The following is a 20,303-nucleotide window of genomic DNA, read 5'->3' on the forward strand; positions in this document are numbered from 1 at the left end:
AGGCAGGCGCAGGCATGGGCCTAAGCCCACAGACCCATGATGGTCTCTTGTCATGGCGCATGCAACAAATCGACCACGAAACGTGAGGGTTAAGAGAATCGTGAAAAGAAATTAAGAAACAAAGAGATGGGGGCAGGAAGGACACTGAGGAGTATGTCCAACAGTGCCAACTTTATTCAACATCTTACGATCATTTATAAGGCAGACCACAATAGGAGGAGTAATACATCAGTACCTAATCAGATGACTGCAAGTTTCTATAACAAGTTTACATTAACTACAAGCAAACTTCATGATGCCAGGTAGTCTCAGCTAAAGCCATTAGCAAGACAACCAGGGAGTGGGTTATGGGAAGTACAGGAACAACAAGGACTAACTAAGAATTCATGACCCTGACCACATTATTCCCTTCTATAGGGAAAGCGTGTGGGAAGTCACATAGGCAAGCACACGACACAAAGCACAGATCCTTTTTCAGTGTTATTCAACTTTCCTGTCCTTAACTCCTTATCAAGGTGTCCGGACTTTAAAGGAGACACAAGTCAGGGCCTGGTTTGATCCACAACTCCAACCATGCCGTAGCCTCCAACAGTCTCTGCTGGTAACCACCCTTGCCAGAGAGAGTCCAGCAGAGCCTCCTGGACCAGCCTCCAGTCCCTTGTCCCTGACCCCATGGCTTTCCACTTCTTGCACTACTGCTCAGCTGGGCATACTCCTGCCCATGCCTGAGAGAGCCTGGTGTGGGCCTTAGCCAGTGGTCTCTAGGACTGCAGCTTGCTATGCCATCTACGGGGTTTGAACATGCGTAGACCATGCCTGAGAGAACCAGATGCAATCTCTGGTTGGGATCTGTCAGAGGTGACTTCTGTGACTTTTGTGACCACTGTGTCTGAGCACACTTGGTGTGGGCCTCAACTCCATACAGACATTCCAGCAAGACATCCATTGAAAGCAGACTCTATGTAGCAATATCACTTTCTGTTTTAGTGACACAGGGGTGCAGAGACAAGCAGGAGCCTCACTTGGCCGCTGGGACATTGGCTGAGGTGCACACCACCTGTGGGAGGTTGTGCTATTCAGTGGAGTTTGCAGGGGATGGAGGCTGTGTGCTCTGGACCACCCAGAGGGGAACAGACTGAGGATTTTCTCTGAGATGGAGATCTGGGCACAGTTTTCTTTCCACTAAACCTCTGAAAAGCAGCAAAAACCCCAAAAAACAAAAACCTCCAGAGAACAAAAGCCTGAAGAAACGGTTTACACAGAACTCAGCCCCTTGACAACCTGAAGGACATAACAACCCAAGCAAAATTGAAGGGAGAACAACTCAGCAGGACCCTCCCCCAAATGGCAAGCCAAAAGAACAAGAAGACAGCCACCACAGGGTCCCCATGAAACTGTAAAATCCCAATACGAGGGGGAAACAATATATTAATCTCCTGGTATTGCCCTAAAACCTGTATATTTCATAGATAAAACTTTTCATTCACTCTCATGATTTTTGTTCTTTTACATTTTTAACCTACCTACCATTACAACTAGAGGTTTAGTACAACATACTCCATGATAACTTTTTTTTTACTTTTTAATTTTTTATAAACATATATTTTTATCCCCAGGGGTACAGGTCTGTGAATCGCCAGGTTTCCCACTTCACAGCACTCACCAAAGCACATACCCTCCCCAATGTCCATAAACCCGCCCCCTTCTCTCAAACCCCTCCCCCCCAGCAACCCTCAGTTTGTTTTGTGAGATTAGGAGTCACGTATGGTTTGTCTCCCTCCCAATCCCATCTTGTTTCATTTATTCTTCTCCTACCCACTTAAGCCCCCATGTTGCATCACCTCTTCCTCATATCAGGGAGATCATATGATAGTTGTCTTCTCCGCTGGACTTATTTCGCTAAGCATGATACACTCTAGTTCCATCCATGTTGTCGCAAATGGCAAGATTTCATTTTTTTGATGGCTGCATAGTATTCCATTGTGTATATATACCATTTCTTCTTTATCCATTCATCTCTTTATGGACATCTAGGTTCTTTCCATAGTTTGGCTACTGTGGACATTGCTGCTATAAACATTCGGGTGCATGTGCCCCTTTGGATCACTACGTTTGTATCTTTAGGGTAAATACCCAGTAGCGCAATTGCTGGGTCATAGGGCAGTTCTATTTTCAACATTTTGATGAACCTCCATGCTGTTTTCCAGAGTGGTTGCACCAGCTTGCATTCCCACCAACAGTGTAGGAGGGTTCCCCTTTCTCCGCATCCTCGCCAGCATCTGTCATTTCCTGACTTGTTGATTTTAGCCATTCTGACTGGTGTGAGGTGGTATCTCATTGTGGTTTTGATTTGTAGTTCCCTGATGCTGAGTGATATGGAGCACTTTTTCATGTGTCTGTTGGCCATCTGGATGTCTTCTTTGCAGAAATTTCTGTAAATGTCCTCAGCCCATTTCTTGATTGGATTATTTGTTCTTTGGGTGTTGAGTTTGCTAAGTTCTTTATAGATTTTGGACACTAGTCCTTTATCTGATATGTCATTTGCAAATATCTTCTCCCATTCTGTCAGTTGTCTTTTGATTTTGTTAACTGTTTCCTTTGCTGTACAAAAGATTTTGATCTTGATGAAATCACAATAGTTCATTTTTGCCCTTGCTTCCCTTGCCTTTGGCGATGTTCTTAGGAAGATGTTGCTGCGGCTGAGGTCGAAGAGGTTGCTTCCTGTGTTCTTCTCAAGGATTTTGATGGATTCCTTTCTCACATTGAGGTCCTTAATCCATTTTGAATCTATTTTTGTGTGTGGTGTAAGGAAATGGTCCAATTTCATTTTTCTGCATGTGCCTGTCCAATTTTCCCCACACCATTTATTGAAGAGGCTGTCTTTTATGCATTGGACATTCTTTCCTGCTTTGTGGATGATTAGTTGAACATAGAGTTGAGGGTCTATTTCTCGGTTCTCTATTGTGTTCCATTGATCTATGTGTCTGTTTTTGTGCCAGTACCATGCTGTCTTGATGACGACAGCTTTGTAATAGAGCTTGAAGTCCAGAATTGTGATGCTATCAACTTTGGCTTTCTTTTTCAATATCCCTTTGGCTATTCGAGGTCTTTTCTGGTTCCATATAAATTTTAAAATTATTTGTTCCATTTCTTTGAAAAAGATGGATGGTACTTTTATAGGAATTGCATTAAATGTGTAGATTGCTTCAGGTAGCATAGATATTTTCACAATATTTATTCTTCGCATCCAGGAGCATGGAACATTTTTCCATTTCTTTTTGTCTTCCTCAATTTCTTTCATGAGTACTTTATAGTTTTCTGAGTATAGATTCTTAGCCTCTTTGATTATGTATACTCCTAGGTATCTTATGGTTTGGGGTGCAATTGTAAATGGGATTGACTCCTTAAATTCTCTTTCTTCTGTCTTGTTGTTGGTGTAGAAAAATGCAACTGATTTCTGTGCATTGATTTTATATCCTAACACTTTCATGAAGTCCTGGACAAGTTCTAGCAGTTTTGGAGTGGAGTCTTTTGGGTTTTCCACCTAGAGTATCATATTATCTGTGAAGAGTGATAATTTGCCTTCTTCTTTGCTGATTTGGATGCCTTTAATTTCCTTTTGTTGTCTGATTGCTGAGGCTAGGATGTCTAGTAATATGTTGAATAGCAGTGGTGATAATGGACAGTCCTGCCGTGTTCCTGACCTTAGCGGAAAAACTTTCAGTTTACTCCATTGAGAATGATTTTTGCGGTGGGTTTTTCATAGATGGCTTTGATGATATTGAAGTATGTGCCCTCTATCCCCACACTTTGAAGAGTTTTGATCAGGAAGGGATGCTGGACCTTGTCAAATGCTTTTTCAGCATCTATTGAGAATATCATATGGTTCTTGTTCTTTCTTTTATTGATGTGTTGTATCACAATGACTGATTTGCGGGTGTTGAACCAACCCTGCAGCCCTGAAATAAATCCCACCTAGTCGTGGTGAATAATCCTTTTAATGTACTGTTGAATCCCATTGGCTAGTATTGTGGTGAGAATTTTCACATCTGTGATCATCAAGGATATTGGTCTATAGCTATCTTTTTTGATGGGATCCTTGTCTGGTTTTGGGATCAAGGAGACACTAGCCTCATAAAATGAGGTTGGAAGTTTTCTTTCTATTTCTATTTTTGGAACCATTTGGGAGAATAGGAATTAGTTCTTCTTTAAATGTTTGGTAGAATTCCCCTGGGAAGCCGTCTGGCTAAGGGCTTTTGTTTGGAGATTTTTTAATTTATTTATTTATTTTCAGAAAAAACGTTATTCATTATTTTTTCACCACACCCAGTGCACCATGCAAGCTGTGCCCTCTATAACACCCACCACCTGGTACTCCAACCTCCCAAACCCCTGCCACTTCAAACACCTCAGACTGTTTTTCAGAGTCCACAGTCTCTCATGGTTCACCTCCCCTTCCAATTTACCCAAATTCCCTACTCCTCTCTAATGCCCCTTGTCCTCCATGATATTTGTTATGCTCCACAAATAAGTGAAACCATATGATAATTGACTCTCTCTGCTTGACTTATTTCACTCAGCATAATCTCTTCCAGTCCCGTCCATGTTGCTACAAAAGATGGGTATTCATCCTTTCTGATGGAGGCATAATACTCCATAGTGTATATGGACCACATCTTCCTTATCCATTCATCCGTTGAAGGGCATCTTGGTTCTTTCCATAGTTTGGCGACTGTGGCCATTGCTGCTACAAACATTGGTGTACAGATGGCCCTTGTTTTCACGACATCTGTTTCCTTGGGGTAAATACCCAGGAGTGCAATTGCAGGATCACAGGGAAGCCCTATTTTTAATTTCTTGAGGAATCTCCACACTGTTCTCCAAAGAGGCTGCACCAACTTGCATTCCCACCAACAGTGTAAGAGGGTTCCCCTTTCTCCACATCCTCTCCAACACATGTTGTTTCTTGTTTTGTTAATTTTGGCCATTCTAACTGGTGTAAGGTGATATCTCAATGTGGTTTTAATTTGAATCTCCCTGAGGGCTAATGATGATGAGCATTTTTTCATGTGTCTGATAGCCATTTGTATGTCTTGATTGGATAAGTGTATGTTCATATCTTCTGCCCATTTTTTGATGCGTTTGCCTGTTTCGTGTGGGTTGAGTTTGAGGAGTTCATTATAGATCCTGGATATCAACCTTTTGTCTGTACTGTCATTTGCAAATATCTTCTCCCATTCCGTGGGTTGCCTCTTTTTTTGACTGTTTCCTTTGCTGTGCAGAAGCTTTTGATTTTGATAAAGTCCCAGAAGTTTATTTTAGCTTTTGTGTCCTTTGCGTTTGGAGACATATCTTGAAAGAAGTTGCTGTGGCTGATATCAAAGGGATTACTGCCTATGTTCTCTTCTAAGATTCTGATGGATTCCTGTCTCACATTGAGGTCTTTTATCCATTTTGAGTTGATCTTTGTGTACGGTGTAAGAGAATGGTCGAGTTTCATTCTTCTCCATATAGCTGTCCAGTTTTCCCAGCACCATTTATTGAAGAGACTTTCCTTTTTCCACTGTATATTTTTTCCTGTTTTGTCGAAGATTAATTGACCATAGAGTTGAGGGTCCATATCAGGGCTCTCTACTCTGTTCCACTGGTCTATGTGTCTGTTTTTATGTCAGTACCATGCTGTCTTGGTGATCACAGCTTTGTAATAAAGCTTGAAATCAGGTAAGGTGATGCCGCCAGCTTTATTTTTCTTTTTCAACATTTCCTTAGCGATTCGGGTCTCTTCTGATTCCATACAAATTTTAGGATTATTTGCTCCAGCTCTTTGAAGAATGCCGGTGGAATTTTGATCGGAATGGCATTATAAGTATAGATTGCTGTATGCAGTATAGACATTTTAACAATGTTTATTCTTCCGATCCAAGAGCATGGAATGTTCTTCTATCTATTTGTGTCTTCTTCAATTTCTTTCATAAGTGTTCTGTAGTTCCTCAAGTACAGATCCTTTACCTCTTTAGTTCGGTTTATTCCCAGGTATCTTATGGTTCTTGGTGCTATAGTAAATGGAATCGATTCTCTAATTTCCCTTTCTGTATATTCATTGTTAGTGTATAAGAAAGCCACTGATTTCTGCACATTGACTTTGTATCCCGCCACGTTGCTGAATTGCTGTATGAGTTCTAGTAGTTTGGGGGTGGAGTCTTTTGGGTTTTCCATATAAAGAATCATGTCATCTGCGAAGAGAGAGAGTTTGACTTCTTCATTACCAATTTGGATACCTTTTATTTCTCTCTGTTGTCTGATTGCTGTTGCTCGGACTTCTAATACTATGTTGAACAAGAGGGGTGAAAGTGGGCATCCTTGTCTTGTTCCTGATCTCAATGGGAAGGCTGCAAGCTTTTTCCCATTGAGGATGATATTTGCTGTGGGTCTTTCATAGATAGATTTGATGAGGTTCATAATGTTCCCTCTAACCCTATATTTGAAGCATTTTAATCAGGAACGGATGCTGGATTTTGTAAAATGCTTTTTCCGCATCAATTGAGAGGACCATGTGGTTCTTCTCTCTTCTCATATTAATTTGTTGTATCACATTGATTGATTTGCGAATGTTGAACCATCCTTGTAGCCCAGGGATGTATCCCACCTGATCATGGTGGATAATCTTTTTAATGTGCTGTTGGATCCTGTTCGCTAGGATCTTGTTGAGAATCTTAGCATCCATATTCAACAGTGATATTGGTCTGAAATTCTCATTTTTGGTAGGGTCCATGCCTGGTTTGGGAATCAGGGTACTGCTGGCTTCATAGAAAGAGTCTGGAAGTTTTCCTTCTGCTTCAATTTTTTGAAACAGCTTCAGGAGTATAGGTGTTATTTCTTCTTTGAAGGTTTGGTAGAGTTCCTCAGGGAATCCGTCAGGTCCTGGGCTCTTGTTTTTTGGGAGGTTTTTGATTACTGATTCAATCTCGTTATTAGATATCGGTCTATTCAGGTTGTCGATTTCTTCCTGGTTCAATTTTTGTAGTTTATATTTTTCCATGAATGCATCCATTTCATCTAGATTGCTAAGTATTGGCATATAACTGTTCGTAATAACTTCTGATGATTGTTTCTACTTCCTTGGTGTTAGTTGTGATCTCTCTCTTTTCATTCATAATTTTATGAATTTGGGATTTCTCTCTTTTCTTTCGGATTAGTGTAGCCAGTCGCTTATCGATCTTATTGATTCTTTCAAAAAACCAGCTTCTGGTTTCATTGATACGTTCTACTGTATCTCTGGTTTCTCCCTCATTGATTTCAGCTCTAATCTTGAAGATTTCCCTTATGTGTGGAGTTGGTTTGATTTGTTGTTGATCCTCCAGTTCTTCAAGGTGTAGAGACAGCTGGTGTGTTTTGGATTTTTCAATTTTTTTGAGCGAGGCTTGGATGGCTATATAATTTCCCCTTAGGACCACCTTTGCTGTATCCCATAGGTTTTGGACCGAAGTGTCTTCATTCTCATTGGTTTCCAAGAATTGTTTCAGTTCTTCTTTGATCTCCTGGTTGAACCAAGCATTCTTAAGCAAGGTGGTCTTTAGCTTCTAGGTGTTTGAGTTCCTTCGGAACTTTTCCTTGTGATTGAGCTCCAGTTCCAAAGCATTGTGATCTGAGAATATACAGGGAATAATCTCAGTCTTTTGGTATCGGTTGAGTTCTGATTTGTGACCCAGTATGTGGTCTATTCTGGAGAAGGTTCCATGTGCACTTGAGAAGAATGAGTATTATATTGTTTTAGGTTGGAATTTTCTGTATATATCTATGAGGTCCATCTGGTCCAATGTGTCATTCAATGCTCTTGTTTCTTTATTGATTTTCTGCTTCGATGATCTGTCTAATTCTGAACGAGGCGTGTTAAGATGTCCTACGATTAGTGTATTCATATCAATATGACTCTTTATCTTGATTAACAGTTTTCTTAAGTAATTGGCTGCTCCCATATTGGGAGCATAGATATGTACAATTGTGAGATTATGTTGGTGTATAGTCCCTTTAAGGATTATATTGTGTCCTTCTGTATCTCTGACTACAGTCTTTAGTTTGAAGTCTAATTTATCTGATATGAGACTCGCTACACCAGCCTTCTTTTGAGTCCCACTGGACTGAAAGATGCTTCTCCACACCTTCACTTTCAGTCTGCTTGTATCTTTAGGTTCAAAATGGGACTCCTGTAGACAGCATATGGATGGGTCCTGTCGTTTTATCCAATCTGCAACCCTGTGCCTTTTTACGGGTGCATTTAGGCCATTCACATTGAGAGTGATTATTGATAGATACGTTTTTATTGACATCCAGTTACCTTGAAGTCTTTCTTTCTGTAGACTGTCTCTATATTTCTGTTCAATGCTATTCTTGGGATTTTACCTTTTTTATAGAACCCTCCTTAATATTTCCTGCCGTGTCAGCTTGGTGTTTGCATAGTCTTTTAAGCCTTGCCAGTCGTTGAAACTCTTTATCTGTACATCCATTTTGAATGTCAGTCTTGCTGGATAAAGTATTCTTGGCTGCATGTTCTTCTCATTTAGTGCCTTGAATATATCTTGCCAGCCTCTTCTGGCTTGCCAGGTCACTGTGGACAGGTCTGACGTTATTCTGATGGGCTTAGCTCTGTAAGTAAGGAGCCTCTTTGCCCTGGCGGCTTTCAAGAGATTATACCTACAATTATAATTCCTCAATTTGACTATTAGGTTTCGTGATTTTTTTTTTTGGAGTGTATAATCTTGGGTGGAGAACTTTCAGCCTCTAGTACATGAACGCTGGTTTCATTCGCGAGATTCGGAAAATTTTCATGAAGGTCTTGTTCCACGATATCTTCTAGACTTCTTTCTTTCTCCTCCCCTTCAGGAATTCCAATAATTCTGACGTTGGAACTTTCATGGCATCATTTATTTCCCTGATTCTGCTTTCGTGGGATCTAAGCTGTCTGTTCCAGTTTTCCTCCTGATCCTTTCTCTCTATATGTTTGTCTTCCAGATCACTAATTCTATCTTCTGTCTCAGTTACCCAGCTTTGAAAGAGTTTGGATTAGATTGGAACTCATTGAGAGCATTGTGGTCCTCCTCCCTGGTAGCTTTAAACTCCGCCCTAACATTTTGAACATCCTGTCTGGTGGCTTTCAGTTCGGCCCTAATCAATTCTGTTTGGTCATCCATGGCTTTCTCCAACCTAGCTATTGCCTGGATAATTGTTAGCCTGAATTCTCTTTCTGACATATTGTCTATGTTGATAGCCATTAGCTCTGTTGCAGAAGGTCCATCCTCTGTATTTTTCTTCTGTTGGGCATTCCTCCTCCTAGTCATTTTGGTGGGAGAAGACTGAACAGATGTAGGTGTATGTATTAACTCTGGTGCAGTGAAGGGGAACACTTCTGAGCAATCAGGATTCCCCACCCAAACGAGAGACAAAAGAAAAGAAAAAGGAAAAGAAGAAAAAGAAAAAAAAAGAGAGAGAGAGAAGGATAGGAAAAAAAGGGAAGATGAAAGAGAAGGTTCAGCCCAGATGGGCCCCAATATAAGATTTATCAAGTAGACAAACAAAAAGAGATAAAAAGACTGATACAATTATATGGCAAGAGAAAGAAAAAAATATATATATATGCAAATAAAGAAAGAACATCGTCAAAATGAACCACAAGTGTAAAATTTATATGCTATCAGGACAAACCCAAAACACACAGAAACACTGGTGGAAGAAGATGGGAGAGTTCTTATAAATTCTCAGTGTGTGCGAGGAAGGTTGTTTTGACTCTTCCTGGATGTATCTTGATATCTTTGTTAAAGGACTCAACTTTCCTAAGATAAAGGGGATTAAAAATTGGTTTACCTATAGGGGTAGTATTGATTGGGAAAATGGGATTACTTTGAAGTTAACTCTATATGAATATTAGAGGATAAAAATAAAAAGGAATATACTAGACTAAACTAAACTAAAATTTTAAAAAAAGGAATTCAAAAAATAAAAATGCAAAAGAAAAACATAGTCGTATATATCAAAAAGTTCAGGTTAGAAAGGTATTATGGAATTTGATGTACTGTACAGCTCACTGTGATGGTAAATAGGTTAAAAAAATTACCTATGTGTTATATATATATATATATATATATATATATATATATATATATATCAGAATAGTGGAAACGAGTGAATAATACAAGTTTTCCTATGAAGTTGTGAGGTTCTCTTGGAGTCCTTTATATTTTTTTCTTGGTTGGTTTTCTGGGGGAGTGGCCTGCCATGTGGGTTGTCAGTCAATGATGTTTCCTGAGTTGAGTCCCCCCGCCCCCCTCAAGGGGGTGGGCTCTGGGGAAACTGTTTTTTTCAGGCTTTTGTTCTCTGGCGGTTTTTTTGCTTGTTCACTTTTTTCCCTCTCACCTTGACCGCCTTTGATGGTTTTTGTAATATTAGAAGAAATCAAACCGCACCCTGATCTCCGTCTCAGAGAGAAGCCTCAGTCTGGGTGCAGAAGCTGAATAAATTCCCCCTTGGCTGCTGGCAGCGCAGGCTCCAAGTTGCAGACCCTGGGGGCGCAGAATCTTTTGCTCGTCCCCAAAGCTAAGGCAGTGGCGGCTGTCTTGGAGCTCCTGACTGCCAGAGAGGTTCCAAGCAGCGATCGCACACTGAGATTTTGCTGCCGGCCAGGGCTGGGAGTGCCCAGCTTGCGAGCACCTCTTTTCAGAGGCGGCTGTGGGTCAGGCGCGCGTCTGGGGCACTGAGAACGGGGCGCTGGTCCGTTAGCCGCAGGCTTGGCTTTTGAGCGCCTCTGTCCAGGGAAGAGATTCGCGCACCCGCGGCTTAGGCTTTGAAACAATGGCGCGGGTCAAGGAGGGCCCCCGGGCCTCAGTAACCCAGGGGAGCTCGAGGGACGTGCGCGCGCATCTCAAGCTTTGTGGTAGGGCTAGCACGCGTTCTGCAGACGGGCGCAGCTCCCATCCCCTCACAGGAGCCGGAACCCACGGGCTCTGGGGCTCCCTGGCGGCTTAGGGACCATGAGCTGATTTCTCCGCCGCACTCTCTCTGCCTCCGGGCCAGGGAGGCCCTCTGGAACTGGGGACTTAAGCCCCTGTCCCTAGATGCCCTGATTCCCACAATTTCCCCCCGCGATCCTTTGCTCTTTTGGATTGCTTTCAACCAGTCTCCAAGTTAATGCTGGTCCCCAGACGCAGGGCACTCTCGCTCGTATTGGGTTATTACTTTCCCCCCGGTCGCCACTGGTGGCTCCCTCCCCCTTTTGTGTAACTTCCTATATCAGTCCGCTGTTCCCATTCCGCTTTACCTGCTCACTGGCGTCTTCTGCTCCTGTAGAGATCCAGACGTGTATAATTCTGATCTCAGGCTGATTTCATGGGTGATCGGAGTTCTTTGGTAGGTAATCAGCTCACTTTGGGGTACCAGCTGAAAAGACGCCTCTTCCTACTACCCTGCCATCTTGCCCCCCCAACCCGTTTGGAGATTTTTAATGACTGTTTCAATCTCCTTACTGGTTATGGGTCTGTTCAGACTTTCTATTTCTTCCTGGTTCAGTTGTGGTAGTTTATATGTTTCTAGGAATGCATCCATTTCTTTCAGATTGTCAAATTTGTTAGCGTAGAGTTGCTCATAGTATGTTCTTATAATAGGTTGTATTTCTTTGGTGTTAGTTGTGATCTCTCCTCTTTCATTCATGATTTTATTAATTTGGGTCCTTTGTATTTTCTTTTTGATAAGTCTGGCCTGGGGGTTATCTGTTTTATTAATTCTTTCAAAGAACCAGCTCCTAGTTTCGTTGATTTGTTCTATTGTTTTTCTGTTTTTTTTTTTTTTTTCGGTTTCTATTTCATTTATTTCTGCTCTGATCTTTATGATTTCTCTTCTCCTGCTGGGCTTAGGGTTTCTTTCTTGTTCCTTCTCCATCTCCTTTAGGTGTAGGGTTAAGTTTTGTACCTGAGACCTTTCTTGTTTCTTGAGAAAGCCTTGTACTGCTATGTATTTTCCTCTCAGGACTGCCTTTGTTGTGTCCCACAGATTTTAAACCATTGTATTTTCATTATCATTTGTTTCCATGTTTTTTTTCAATTCTTCTTTAATTTTCTGGTTGACCCACTCATTCTTTAGAAGGATGCTGTTTAGTCTCCATGTATTTGGGTTCTTTCCCAACTTCCTCTTGTGGTTGAGTTCTAGCTTCAGAGCATTGTGGTCTGAAAATATGCAGGGAATAATCCCAATCTTTTGATACCGGTAGAGTCCTGATTTAGGACTGAGGTTGTGATCTATTCTGGAGAATGTTGCATGTGCACTAGAGAAGAATGTGTATTCTGTTGCTTTGGGATAAAATGTTCTGAATGTATCTGTGATGTCCATCTGGTCCAGTGTGTCATTTAAGGCCCTTATTTCCTTGTTGATCTTTTGCTTGGGTGATCTGTCCATTTCAGTGAGGGGAGTGTTAAAGTCCCCTACTATTATTGTATTATTGTTGATGTGTTTCTTTGATTTTGTTATTAATTGGATTATATAGTTGGCTGCTCCCACATTGGGGGCATAGATATTTAAAATTGTTAGATCTTCTTGTTGGACAGACCCTTTGAGTATGATATAGTATCCTTCCTCAACTCTTATTATAGTCTTTGGCTTAAAATATAATTGATTTGATATAAGGATTGCCACTCCTACTTTCTTCTGATGTCCATTAGCATGGTAAATTCTTTTCCACCCCCTCTCTTTAAATCTGGAGGTGTTTTCACGTTTAAAATGAGTTTCTTGTGGCAACATATAGATGGGTTTTGTTTTTTATCCATTCTGATACCTTGTGTCTTTTGATTGGGGCATTTAGCCCATTAACATTCAGGGTTACTATTGAGAGATATGAATATAGTGCCACTGTATTGCCTGTAAGGTGACTATTACTGTATATTGTCTCTGTTCTTTTCTGATCTACCACTTGTAGGCTCTCTCTTTGCTTAGAGGACCCCTTTCAATATTTCCTGTAGACCTGGTTTGGTGTTTGCAAATTCCTTCAGTTTTTGTTTGTCCTGGAAGCTTTTAATCTCTCTTTCTATTTTCAATGATAGACTAGCTGGATATAGTATTCTTGGCTGCGTGTTTTTCTCATTTAGTACTCTGAATATATCATGCCAGCTCTTTCTGGGCTGCCAGATCTCTGTGGATAACTCAGCTGCCAATCTAATATTTTTACCATTGTATGTTACAGACTTCTTTTCCCAGGCTGCTTTCAGGATTTTTTCTTTTTCACTAAGACTTGTAAATTTTACTATTAGGTGACGGAGTATGGGCCTATTGTTACTGATTTTGAGGGGCATTCTCTGAACCTCCTGAATTTTGTTGCTTGTTCCCTTTGCCCTATTGGGGAAATTCTCCCCAATAATTCTCTCCAATATATATATTAGATAAAGTAGTTAAAAAACGTTAAAAAAGAGAAGGGTAAAAGTTAAAAAAATTAGCAGAAGAAGAGAAAAAAAATGAATAAGAAAAAAATTAAATTAACTGCAAGACTTAAAAATCACAGGGAAAAAGCCATGTGTTCCGTGCTTTGCTTTCTCCTCTTCTGGAATTCTGCTGCTCTCCTTGGTATTGAAACTGCACTCCTTGGTAGGAGAACTTGGTCTTGGATGGATTTCTTGTTGATCTTCTGGGGGAGGGGCCTGTTGAAGCGATTCTCAAGTGTCTTTGCCCCAGGCGGAATTGCAGTGCCCTTACCAGGGTCCGAGGCTGAGTAATCCGCTCGGGTTTGCTTTCAGGAGCTTTTGTTCCCTGAGCGCTCTCTGTAGAGTTCTGGAGGACAGAAATACAAATGGCGGCCTCCTGGTCTCCCAGCCCGGAGGAGCCAAGAGCCCAGGGAAACCCTCCTCAGTGCGCCCTCAGAGAACAGCGCCCAGTAACTCCTGTCTGCCTAACCTCCGGCCGCACTCTGAGCTCACCGAGCCTGCGGCCAGTTCAAGGTAACACTGAGCTGTGAGCTTACTGTTGGCTCTGTCTCTGTAGGTGGCTTTCCCGTTCCAATACCCGCAAGCTCTGCAACACTTAGACACCCCCGATCTTTTTGTGATTCTGTGGGACCTGAGGCCATGCTGACCCCCCGTGGCTTCACCCTGGTTTAACCTCTGGAGCGATGTCCTTCAGCGGAACAGACTTTTAAAATTCCTGATTTTGTGCTGCGTTGCTCAGCCGCTTTCCGGGAGCCAGCCCCTCCCCCCGGGGTCTATCTTCCCGGCGTTTTGGATTCATTTCTCTGCCAGTCCTACCTTTCAGAAAGTGGTTGTTTTTCTGTTTCTAGAATTGCTTTTCTACTTCTCTTCAATCTGCCGATGGATTTGCAGGTGTTTGTAATTTTTAGATAAGCTCTCTAGCTGATCTCCTGCTAGCTGAAGTAGTCTCAGCCTGCTACTTCTCTGCCATCTTGACTCCTCCTCCCCATGATAACTTTTTAACTTGAACTTTTTTGATGCATATGCCAGGGTTTCTTTTTCTTTTTCTCTCTTTTCCTTTTTTTTTTAAATATACATATAGATATAAATGTCAAGGTAATCCTTTTTCCCTATTCAATAATAATCTTATATATAAACTTGTTTTAATTTCCCTTTATCTATGGAAAATTGAATCCCTTAACTCAGGTATCAAGAGTCACCCAGGAAGAACCAAAATAAACTTCCTCACCCACTTTGAGGATTTAGAACCACCCTCCCATCTTATTCTGTCAGTGTTTTGGTGTACTTGATTTTTTTCTGGTATTATGTAAATATTTTTGTTAGGATTTATTTTGGTTAGGTTCATCTTTTTTTTATTCTCATTTATTTTGTTGGTGTTTTTGTTTGTTTGTTTTAGCTTATATGCCTCATAAATCTTACTTTTGGGGCTGAGTTTGGCTGAGTTCTCTCTTTTTGTTTTCTTTTTTCTCTCTCTTTATGTTCTTTTTCTTTTTTCTTTCTTTCTTTTTTTTTCCTCTCTTATTGGTGGTGACTGCTGATTGTTCCAAAACTTTCCAGCATGCAGCTTGCCTGTATCGTGGTTGATATATTCAACTATACATCTCCTCAACCATCTCTAAACAAAATGACTTGGAGGAGGAACACACAACAGTGGAAAAATTCAGAGATGTTGCCTTCTCTGAAAGAACTATTGTATGTGGACATAAATAGTATGTTAGAAAGGGAATTCAGAATAAAAATTATCCAGATTATGGCTAGGCTATGAAGTAAATAGTGATGACATGGAATCTCCAAAGGTAGAAGTGATAACTGATCTAGCAGATGTTAAAAAGGCTATCAAAGAGATTCAATCTAATCTAAATGCTCTAACACCTAGGATAACTGAGGCAGAAGATAGAATTAGTGCTCAAGAGGACAAAATTATAGAGAAGAAGGATCAGGAGGAGGCCTGGATCAACAGCTTAGAAGCCATGAAAACAGAATTAGGGGGGAAAATGACACCATGAAAACTTCCAACGTCAGAATTATTGGGATGCCTGAGAGAGTGGAGATAGAAAGAAGACTAGAATATATACTCGAACAAATTCTGGATGAAAATTTCCCCAATCAGGAGACTAGAACAAGTGTTCATGTCCTTGAGGCAGAAAGGTCACCTCCCAAGATCAATGAACCTAGAAAAACCCCCAGACACTTGATTGTGAAATTCATGAAGCATAATTGTAGACATGAGTTCTTAAGGACAGCTAGTTGAAAGAGATTCCTTGCATACAGAGGAAGGTCCATCAGAATAAGGTCAGACCTATCCACAGAAACCTGGCAATCCAGAAAGAGCTGGCAAAACATGTTAAGGGCAGTATATAAGAAGAACATGCAGCCAAGAATACTTTATCCAACAAGGCTGACATTCAGAATGGATAGAGAGATAAAGATATTCCAAGACTGACAAGGTTTAAAAGAGTGTATGACCACCAAGCTGCCACTACAATAAATATTAAGGGGGAGGGTCCATAAAAGAAGAAATGGCCCAAGTGACATAGAACAGAAATTTACAGAAACAATCGATAGAAACAAGAAATTCACAGTTAACATGAGGTCAATAAAAAACTTATCTTTCAAAGATAACTCTCAATGTTAATGGCCTAAATGTTCCCAGAAAATGGAACAGGGTTGCAGACTGGATAAAACAACGGACCCATCCATATACTGTCTACAAGAGACACATGAAAGTATCTTGCATTCATGATGGATGCTTTCTAGGTTTTTCCATACACTTTAAGGTTAAAGGTTAAATTATTTTTTTACATGCAAGTAGTGTGAAGTTTCCCCCTCATGGGATCACTGATTATAAAAAGATAACACACTGCATGGGTTATTTGTCTTTTTTAATCGAAAAGCTAACAGACTGACTAGTTACATTTCCACCCCAAACCATTTGTAGTAACTGAGTAATTTGTAGTAACTGAGTCTCTAGCCAACATATTCAAAGCTGAGAAATAAATGCAAAAACAAGTCCTTAGATCCATTAAGGGAGCCCTGCTACATACAGGCTAATCAATACCAGTGGTACTCCTTGACTCCAGGAAGCTGGAAGAAACTCTAATAATCCCACTCAAAACATTTACCTCAAGTAGCCTTTTTCCAGTTTCCAATTCATGAATAAAGATAATACATTGTTAATTCTATTTCAGAAAACTTTTTTCAACTTGTTTTATTTACAATGCCAACTTTTAAAAGGTCATTAAACTAAAGTTAACTAGACAATAAACTAGACAGAAATTGCTTTACAAAGAGAGGGAAAGCCCAAAATGCCACCTTATACAGAGAACTCACAGTTCAGGTTTATTTAGAGCCAAAAAAAAATTTTTTTTTGATCATACTAGAAGAAACTCAGCCATAAGTTTGGAATCTGTACTCAAACTACACATGCAAGGAGGACAATATTCTGCTTAAACAACTGATTCGCTGCTGCTATTTGTCTACTGTTTGTCTAATATTAATAATTATAACTACTAGTATTTGGAACAATCCTTACAGTGTTACAGTGTCAGGCATAACATTTCAATTCTCTTCACACCACTGGTTCCCTTTGTGTACCTGGGCTTCCTCTTCTTCAGTGAAGTCATTTTTGATATTGAAGGTCTTGTGGATCTCCTCAGGAGTTTTCCCCTTGATCATATTGGCAACAGTCTTGCATGTAAAATCAAGCAAACCTTTGATGTCTAAGTAGTCCGCAGCCAGAATAAGTTCAAATAGTGTTCCTTGGTCAACTTTCAAGAATTCTTGGTCCCAAACTGGGATATCACCTGTCCACTTTTCTTTGTTCTCATCATCCTCAGTAGGAGGGGGGTCATACTTGTGGTGGGTGCACCACTGAATGACATTTTTTAATATTGCTGCATTAACATTTGGTAGAGGTACTGGATCATCATCTCCTTCATCGTCCATTTCCAAATCTTCCAACATGGTCTTGATAGTCGCAGACTGTTTGGCGATGTCAACATCAACTTCAAATATCTCTCCAATGGAACTCTGCAACTTAATTGAAGGCATGGTGCTCGGTCTCAGGCCGACTGTGGTTTGGAGGCTGACAAAAACACAGCAGTCTCCGGGATGTAGGGAGAAAAGTGGAGAACAAGGCCACTTGGTAAACTAATTTTTAATCCCCCTTTATCTTAGGAAAGTTGAGTCCTTTAACTAATATATCAAGATACATCCAGGAAGAATCAAAATAACTTTCCTCGCATACATTGAGAAATTATAACCACTCTCCCATCTATTTCTTCAACAAGTGTTTCTGTGTTTTTGTGTTTGTCCTGATAGTATATAAATATTACACTTGGGGTTCTTTTTGACGAGGTTGTTATTTTATTTGTGTATATATCATCTTGTCTTATACTTTTGTCATATACTTTTCTCTTGTCATATACTCTTATCATCTTTTTGTTTGTCTGCTTTGGTTTGTTTACATCATAAATCTTACTGAGGGAACCATTTGGGCTGAACCTTCTCTTTCATCTTCCCTTTCTTTCCTGTCTCTATCTCTTTTTTCTTTTTCTTTTTCTTTTCTTTTGTCCCTTGTTGGGGTGGGGAATTCTGATAGCTCAGAAGTGTTCTAGGGTACACTTTGACTGCACCACGGTTAATACATCCAGCTACATCTGTTCAGGCATCTCTCACCAAAATGACTAGGAGGAGAAATGCCCAACAGAAGAAAATTACAGAGGATGGACCTTCTGCAACAGAACTAATGGCTATCAACAGAGACAATATGTTGGAAAGAGAATTCAGGCTAACAATTATCCAGGCAATAGCTAGGTTGGAGAAAGCCATGGATGACCAAATAGAATTGATTAGGGCCGAACTGAAAGGGAAGATACAGGATGTTCACAATGTTAAGGCGGAGCTTAAAGCTCCAGGGAGGAGGTTCACAATGCTCTCAATGAGTTCCAATCTAATCTAAACTCTCTCAAAGCTAGGGTAACTGAGACCAGAAGATAGAATTAGTGATCTGAACGACGAACAGATAGAGAGAAAGGATCAGGAGGAAGCTTGAAACAAACAGAATAAAAAACATGAAAGCAGAATCAGGGAAATAAATGATGCCATGAAACGTTCCAATGTCAGAATTATTGGAATCCCTGAAGGGAAGGAGAAAGAAAGAAGTCTAGAAGATATAGTGGAACAAGTTCTTCATGAAAATGTTCCCAATCTCGTGAATGGAACCAGCGTTCATGTACTAGAAACTGAACGGTCTCCACCCAAGATTACACATTCCAAAAAAACATCATGACAACTGATAGTCAAATTGAGGAATTATAATTGTAGGTATAATCTCTTGAAAGTCGCCAGGGCAAAGAGGCTCCTTACTTACAGAGGAAAGCCCATCAGAATAACGTCAGACCTGTCCACAAAGACCTGGCAAGCCAGAAAAGGCTGGTAAGATATATTCAGGGCACTAAATGAGAAGAGCATGCATCCAAGAGTACTTTATCCAGCAAGACTGACATTCAAATTGGAAGGAGAGATAAAGCATTTCCAAGACCGGCAAGTCTTAAAAGACTATGCAACCACCAAGCTGACACTGTAGGAAATATTAAGGGGGGGTTCTATAAAAGAGGAAAATCCTAAGAATAGCATTGAACATAAATATAGAGACAATCTACAGAAAACAAAAGACGTCAAAGATAACTGGATAAATACTCAATAAAAACGTATCTATCAATAATCACTCTCAATGTGAATGGCCTAAATGCGCCCAGAAAATGGCACAGGATTGCAGATTGGATAAATGACAGGACCCATCCATATGTTGTCTACAAGAGACCCATTTTGAACCTAAAGATACACCCAGACTGAAAGTGAAGGGATGGAGAAGGATTTTTCATGACAGTGGGCCTCAAAAGAAGGCTGGGATAGTGATTAACATTCCAGATAAATTAGACTTTAAACTAAAGACTGTAGTCAGAGATACAGAAGGACACTACATAATCCTTAAAGGGACTATCCACCAAGATGACCTAATAATTGTAAATATCTATGCCCCCAATATGGGAGCAGCCGATTACTTAAGAAAACTGTTAATCAAGATAAAGAGTCATATTGATATGAATACACTAATTGTAGGAGATCTTAACATGCCTCTCTCAGAAATAGACAGATCATTGAAGCAGAAAATCAATAAAGAAAGAAGAGCATTGAATGACATATTGGACCAGAAGGACCTCATAGATATATACAGAACAATCCACCAAAAACAACAGAATACTCATTCTTCTCAAGTGCACATAGAACCTTCTCAAGAATAGACCAAATAATGGATAACAAATAAGGACTCAACCAATACCAAAAGAGTGGGAATATTCCCTGCATATTCTCAGATCACAATGTTTTGGAAATGGAGCTCAATCACAAGGAATAGTTCTGAAGGTACTGAAACACCTGGAAGCTAAAGGCCACCTTGCTTAAGAATGCTTGCATATACGAGGAGATCAAAGAAGAACTGAAACAATTCATGGAAACCAATGAGAATGAAGACACTTCAGTCCAAAACCTATGGGATACAGCAAAGGTGATCCTAAGGGGAAAATACATACCCATCCAAGCCTACCTCAAAAAAATTGAAAAATGCAGAACACAAAATGCTAAACCTTAAAGAAATGGAGATTCAACAACAAATCAAACCAACTGCACACATAAGAAGGGAAATCATCAAGATTAGAGCTGAGTTCAATGAGGTAGAAACCAAAGATACAGAAGAACATATCAATGAAACTAGAAGTTGGTTTTTTGAAAGAATCAATAGGATCGATATGCCACTGGCCACACTAATCCAAAAGAAAATAGAGAAAG

General features: G+C 40.3%; 1 protein-coding gene across 1 annotated transcript; it reads right to left on the reverse strand.

Moving 5' to 3' along the window:
* Nucleotides 1–16,968: 16,968 nt before the first annotated feature.
* On the reverse strand, nt 16,969–17,521 carry LOC122900565 (S-phase kinase-associated protein 1-like). The gene has a single exon (XM_044239315.1). It carries the CDS (start codon nt 17,502–17,504, stop codon nt 17,013–17,015), a length of 492 nt encoding a protein of 163 aa, XP_044095250.1. The 5' UTR covers nt 17,505–17,521; the 3' UTR covers nt 16,969–17,012.
* Between the last annotated feature and the right edge of the window lie 2,782 nt (nt 17,522–20,303).

Source organism: Neovison vison, chromosome 1 (assembly GCF_020171115.1).
Source record: "Neovison vison isolate M4711 chromosome 1, ASM_NN_V1, whole genome shotgun sequence".
NCBI lineage: Eukaryota > Metazoa > Chordata > Mammalia > Carnivora > Mustelidae > Neogale > Neogale vison.

Coding starts and splice junctions, on each gene's coding strand:
- LOC122900565 (XM_044239315.1), bottom strand. CDS start 17,504: ATGCCTTCAATTAAGTTGCAGAGTTCCATTGGAGAGATATTTGAAGTT.